At 57.8% G+C, this 6,148-nt stretch overlaps 1 protein-coding gene across 11 annotated transcripts in view; it reads left to right on the top strand.

The window, feature by feature from the left end:
- Window positions 1-980: 980 nt before the first annotated feature.
- Window positions 981-6,148, top strand: part of Ebf3 (EBF transcription factor 3) — a 116,494-nt gene continuing 111,326 nt past the window's right edge. For 2 of the 11 annotated variants that reach the window (XM_078024172.1, XM_078024170.1), the window contains exons 1-5: window positions 995-1,671; window positions 1,783-1,939; window positions 2,307-2,370; window positions 3,081-3,136; window positions 6,108-6,148. The exon at window positions 6,108-6,148 is cut by the window's right edge and continues 33 nt beyond it. In XM_078024172.1, coding sequence (XP_077880298.1) covers window positions 1,538-1,671; window positions 1,783-1,939; window positions 2,307-2,370; window positions 3,081-3,136; window positions 6,108-6,148 — 452 coding nt within the window. In that variant the 5' untranslated portion in view covers window positions 995-1,537. Of the gene's footprint in view, window positions 1,672-1,782; window positions 1,940-2,306; window positions 2,371-3,080; window positions 3,137-6,107 lie in introns of all 11 variants that reach the window. The other 9 variants (XM_078024191.1, XM_078024144.1, XM_078024183.1 and 6 more) reach the window with 9 other exon arrangements.

Here is a 6,148-nt window from a genome sequence, read left to right on the forward strand (position 1 = left end):
GCTGCCCAGCAGATTCCTCGAAACCAGGTCGGGAAACCGCGCGCTGCGCGTTCACTCCAGCCCGGCGGCCTCGAGGGCAGGGCCTCTGCACCGCAGCGTCCGCTCTGTTTTTAAAGTGGTTGGCGGCGGGAAGGTCTAGCCACCGCGCAGGGCGCTTAGCCGGACACCAGCTCTGGGTCGCCGGAGAGGCCGGGGGCTCTTCCCATCGGCCCAGAGAATTTGGAGCCTTCTTTGTCACTCGCTGCGCCTTAAGGACAGGCCGAGGACTGGGGACTCCCTCAGCCTCAGGGGGAGAGGGAGAATTTGGCGGAACCTGCCTCCGACGATGATTCCGGGTCTCCGCCGGGGTAGGAAGCATAGGACGCCCGCGAGGCGCAGAAGGGGACAGATCGGCCCCGCAGCAGCCTTAGGTCTGCTTAGAAATCAGGCTGAGCTGCCTATCTCCCCTTGGCTCTGGCCACACTCCCCCCCTTAGTCGGTCGTCCGCCCCTCCCCTGTACTACCCTCCCGCGGTCGACCAGCCTCTTCGCGTTTTTCCCTTTGGGACCCTCCAGGGCGAGCTTCTATCTTGCATTTATTGCATGTATTCGGGCAACTTGGGGCGCCTCCCCGCTCTGGCCCAGGGTGTTTTTGACTGTGTGGCAGGTTTTGCGGGGAGGTATTAGGGGGCTAAGCTGCAATTGTGCGCTGACTGCGTTTGTTTCTTTTCAAGATTTATTTGGGCGAGTAGTAACTTCCTTGGCTGCAGCTGGGCTCGAGGAGCTGCGGCGCGTGGCCGGGGGAGGCAGCGGCGGCACTCGGTGGCGCTCGGTGGCGCTCGGCGGCGGCAGGGCTCGCGGGGCTCGCTGGGCTCGGGCCGGCTCGCGGCGCCGTCAGGCAGTCAGTCGGCGAGCGCGGCGGCGGCGGCGGCGAGGGGCGCGGCGAGGGGCGGCCGCTCCCATATATGGCGCAAGCGCCGCCCCCCGACGTCACCCTCTGACAGCGCCGCTCCCGGGGGCTTCGAGTTTTGGCTCCCGGGAAAGGGTCCATTCCTCGGGGAGAGAGGGCTGAGTTTTGTGCGCCTCCGTCCGCTGCGCGCGCCGCTCCAGGCCCCGCCGCGCCCCGCCTGCGCCCGGGACTGCGCCGCGGCACTCACTGCCCCGTTTATTTGTCTTTGGAGCAGGCGGGCCGCGCCAGAAGCGGGCGATCCCGCAGTGTCCTGCAGCCGCGGACGCCGCCTGGCTAGGATGACACCACGTTGAGCGCGCCTGCAAACAACAACAACAACAACCGCCGCCGCGGCCACCGCGTCCTGCTCCGCCGAAGCGCCGCGCCTCCGCCGCCGGTGTAGCCACCTCCGCGTCCCCGGCCGTCCGGAGCGTCCGGCCGCTGGTGTATGTCGCGGCTGCCCGGGACGGGCTGAAGCCGGCGGCGGGCCGGACCGCAGGCGCCGAGCAGGGCGAGGGCGGCCAGGGCAGCCGCCTGCCGCCGCGCCCCGAGCGCCGCCGACCGCGGAAGCGCTTTCGGCCGGGAGCGGCGGCCGCCGCCAGCAGTTTTCATGTTTGGGATTCAGGAGAATATTCCGCGCGGGGGGACGACCATGAAGGAGGAGCCGCTGGGCAGCGGAATGAACCCGGTGCGCTCCTGGATGCACACGGCGGGCGTGGTGGACGCCAACACGGCAGCCCAGAGGTACGTACCGGCCGCCACCGCGCGCCCCGGCCCCGGCCCCGGCCCGACCCGGCCCCCAAAGCCGGCCGGCGCCGCGCTCCTCACCGGGCCGCTGTCTCTTTCCTCCCGCAGCGGCGTGGGGCTGGCGCGGGCGCACTTCGAGAAGCAGCCGCCTTCCAACCTCCGGAAATCCAATTTCTTCCACTTCGTGCTGGCGCTCTACGACAGGCAGGGGCAGCCGGTGGAGATTGAAAGAACCGCTTTTGTGGACTTTGTGGAGAAAGAGAAAGTAAGTGCACGCATAGGCTCACACCCTCCCTCTCTCTAGAAGTGGGAGGCAGGCTGTGCCCGCGCGCGCGGCCCGGAGTGCCCCCTCGGCGGTGGGACCGCTCCGCCCGGCGACCCCGCCGCTGGCGCCACGTGTAGCCGCCCGGGCCCCACTGAGGGCCGGGCAACTTCTCTGCGCCCTCGGACTCACTCGGGGCGAGGAGAACGCGGGGCTTCCTGCAGGAAAGTGACATCACGGCACTGCTCCGAGCGAGGAATCCTGCCCGCCTTGTGGGAGGCCGAGGGGCCTTGGTCGTGGAGGGGGACCTAGCGCGGTGGCGGCGCCTGACACCACCACACTAAATGCAATTGTTTATCATTGCTTTCAGGAGCCAAACAACGAGAAAACCAACAACGGTATCCACTATAAGCTCCAGCTACTATACAGTAACGGTGAGTACCCGCTGCCTGCTTCCCGCCCTCTCCGCCCCTGCGCGCTGGATCTCCCTTCCCGCGATGGTTACAGGACATAAAGATTTTGAGATTAAAATGACATGGATGTAAACACGAAGTCTTCTCATGGCATAGAAGGAAAACAAAACATAAACGATCGATAAGTCGATGGCACTTCACATGATTAACCGGTGGGGCTTGAAGTAGAAAGTAAAAAGGGGATCGATATGGGCTCCAGCAGAACATCACTTTTAAGTGACTTTTTTCAATTTTGCAAATTAATGTTAATTATTGGGATAGGGCAGCTACATAGACCGACCATAACTTACTTCCTGCGCATGGCTTTAAGAAATCATCCAGAGGCATGCGACAGAGTTCCCACTCTCAGGAGCCATTGGGTGCTTTCTTTTTTCTAAACATAAATGACCACATGGGCCCACCGATGGGACAAGTAGGCCTGTTCTCCACTAGGCAATTTCTTGCCCCTTCAAATGCAAACCCTAAGAGTCCTAAGGCTCTAAATTAAGAAAAGGGAAAAAAATATTCTGTAAGATGTGATTAGAGTTCTCTTTCTCCCTCTTGAAGGGATTGCTTAAGTTTTGCTGCATCAGGAGCAGCACTCCTGAGGCACCAACTTCCTGTGGCCTGGCTGTCCTTCCCCGAGGTGCAGCACTAAAATCCTGTTGAGAATTTGTCTCTGTTTTTTGCAGGAGTCAGAACAGAGCAGGATCTGTATGTTCGCCTCATAGATTCAATGACCAAACAGGTGAGAAAGTTTATGCCTCTGCACTTGGTTTCCTTGCTGAGCTGGGGTTATCCTGGGGTTCAGAGAGAGAAGACTGACAAGTGGGTCTCCTGCATTTGTTTTTCATTTAGCTTCCCTGACAAGCTAATGAGAATTCCATATTTATTGGAATAAATGAAGCGATTGGTGAAATAGTTTATGTTGTCATTAGAACAGGACATATATGCTTTATTAAATGGCTTGCGATTGGAATCAAATGCTGTCTTAATTTATTATGGTAATTAATATTTGACAGAAAAAATTCAGGATCTCCCCCTTTGTTTATTTTTAAATGTTTCTGTCTCTGCTTGGAATCATTTCATTGATTTTTTTTTCCCCTTCTAACAAAGGCAACTACTTTCCAAAGCCTATCAAGTTGGGCTTGATTAGTTCATTTTTTTTTCTCTTTTCCAGTGTGATGGTCTAGTAACATGAGACCTTTATTTGGATTTAAAAGTTAAATGTGTTGGGGTGAAAAGTCACCTTGTTCTCCTCTAGCCCATCTTCACCTCTCAGCCCCCCATCTCCATAATTCAAACTCCGAGCTCCAGGGGTCACTCAAACCCATCCACTGCTCTGCTCCCTCTCCCACCCTCTGTCATACCTTGTAAATAACATAATTACAAGCAGTTCCTTATTAAATTATTTAACCTGTCTTGGTCAACTTTTCCGATGATAACTATTGGCTATCAGTAATGTGATTAAGTGCAGAAAAGCGCTTCATTGCTTTTTGACATTGTGCAGTCTCTGGCTGCTGGTTTTGTGCTGGGTGGCGTGTTGTTTTGTTTTAAAGATATTACCCCCCCCCATTTTCTTAAAATAGAGTGTTGCCGAGGCAGGTATAATGCATAAATTAAATTCACTAGGCAAAGATTAAAATATACTTGCAAGCTGGGTTTCATGCTTAGAAGTGAAAGTGGTTTCTTCATTTCTGATGCTAACTTTAAGAATTGTGAGCCAAGTAGAACTGAGCCCCTTGGTGCTTCCTGCAGCCTGACATACGCCTCCCTCCCTTTTAATGCAACTAGTTTGTGCATTTTTCCCCCTTAAAAGTTTGTCTTTACCTAGCCAGCTAGGGTGTAGGATTTTAATGTCTGCAGTAGTAAAGCAGTATGGTTTTCTGTTAAGAGTAAAACAGATCTGACAGGTAAACCCTAGCTTTCTGACAAAGACGCTTGGTGTGCCCTTCGGTGATTATTTCACTGGATTCAGAGAAGCCCCTGGAACTCGGCTGCTGTTTGGCATGCTGCTTTTATTTCCTTTGTATTTAGGGCTGAATGTTTTCGGAAATCGCTGTAGTCTAATTAGAAGGTTTCTGTAGGCAGTGCTAAGTTTCTCTGCTGTCGCATAGAGGAGGAGAGGCTTCATTTAGAGTACATTTTTATTGTTCATTTAGCCTTGTACCTTTGCAGTATAAACAGTGCAGAAAATAAAGGCATTTAATCTCCTCTCACTGACGGGGATGGTGGGGGGGGGGGAGAGGAAAGAAATAGCCCAGTAACTGATCAAAGAGTCAATGGCGCTGAACCGACAGTTTATGGATTTCTGTTTGTGCTACAAAATAAAAAATAAATCAAATATAAATACAGGGATCCATCGAAGGACAAGCCATTCTCACAGAAGTGCTGGTGCCCACCGAGGCTACTGCGCCCTGCAGCCCCAGGCGGCTCGTTGGCCTGCGGTGACACCCATCACTTCTTTGGTCCCGAGCGGGTCCGACTCGAGTCTGGGGGAGTGGGGCTCCCGCATCACCCTCTTCCCAGGAGGGTCGCCCTGGGCGACCTCCAGAAAGGGCTTTGTCCGCTTGGTAGCGAGGAGAGTGTCCGAGTGCGGGAAGAGGTTGGAAGTAATTTACAGATAATTTCCAGGGGGAGGGAGGGAACAGAGAGAGGGCAACCCAAACCCTTTCGTGGAATTTTCTGCCGGAACTTGTAGCTCCCTCCTCCTCCCCTCCTTCAGTAGCCTTTTCTCTCTGGGAGGCGGTGAGTGGAAGCCCGGCCGGGCGGGTGACGGCGCGGGCGGCCGGGCAGGGTTCCGGCGGCGGAGCCGGGCTGGGCGCCGCCGTGAGCGCACCTAGGGCTTTGCACCATCTGGCGCAGCCTCTGCTCAAAACCCACCCGAGCGTGCGCGCAGACACTGCCTTTTTACCCGAGAAAAATCATTGTTAGCAGTTTCAAAATAAACACCAGATTGGCCATTAGCACTTTCTTTCCAAATATCAACCGGCGAGGAGCACGTGGCCGCGCAGGCTGGGACGCCCGGGGCTCGGGCCCTCCTGCGGGGCGCCGGCTACGCCCAGCACCGCTCGACCACGTGCGGCGGCTGGGTCCTGCCTCCCCGGGGCCAGACGCCCAGGGTGCACAGCCCAGGCCGCTGCCGCCACCGGCGGTCTCGGGGGCGGCGGGGTCCGAGAGCGGCCAGCGCGGGAGCTGACCGCTCCTGCCTGGTCCGAGTCCGAGGAGCGCGCAAGGCAGAACCCGCGCGGCTCTCCGCGCGAGGCGAACTGCCCCTGAGCCCAGTAGACCTCCCCGCGTCTTCAGTTGCAGCAGATTCTTACGGGCTTCTTCCCACATGCAGATTGGAACTGTGCAGACAATGGCCCGAGGACGCGGCCTGGCGGCGGCGGCAGCACGAACAGCCAAAGGGCCCCGCGCCGGGTCCGTGCCCGCACGCCTGGCCTCCTGCTCCGGGGCCTCAGCAGTCTCGGCACTCCCCTCCCGGAGGCCCTCCCGAGCTGAGGCCCGGCGCAGGCCCGGCGCACAGCCGGAGGAAGGAGGTCGGGAGGCGGGCAGAGCGAGGCCGCCGGGGCCTGGCTCCACTTCTGGAGTGGCGGGTGGGGAGGAGGCTTGGTGGACCGCGACGCCTCCCATCGCTGGCCGTGCACCTGCCGCCCGAGAGGCCTGCAATGCCCGGGGCGCTGCCTAACCCCGGCTTCTTTCTGTCCCCCGCGCAGGCCATCGTCTATGAGGGCCAGGACAAGAACCCGGAGATGTG

Source organism: Ictidomys tridecemlineatus, chromosome 1, assembly GCF_052094955.1.
Source record: "Ictidomys tridecemlineatus isolate mIctTri1 chromosome 1, mIctTri1.hap1, whole genome shotgun sequence".
Lineage (NCBI taxonomy): Eukaryota > Metazoa > Chordata > Mammalia > Rodentia > Sciuridae > Ictidomys > Ictidomys tridecemlineatus.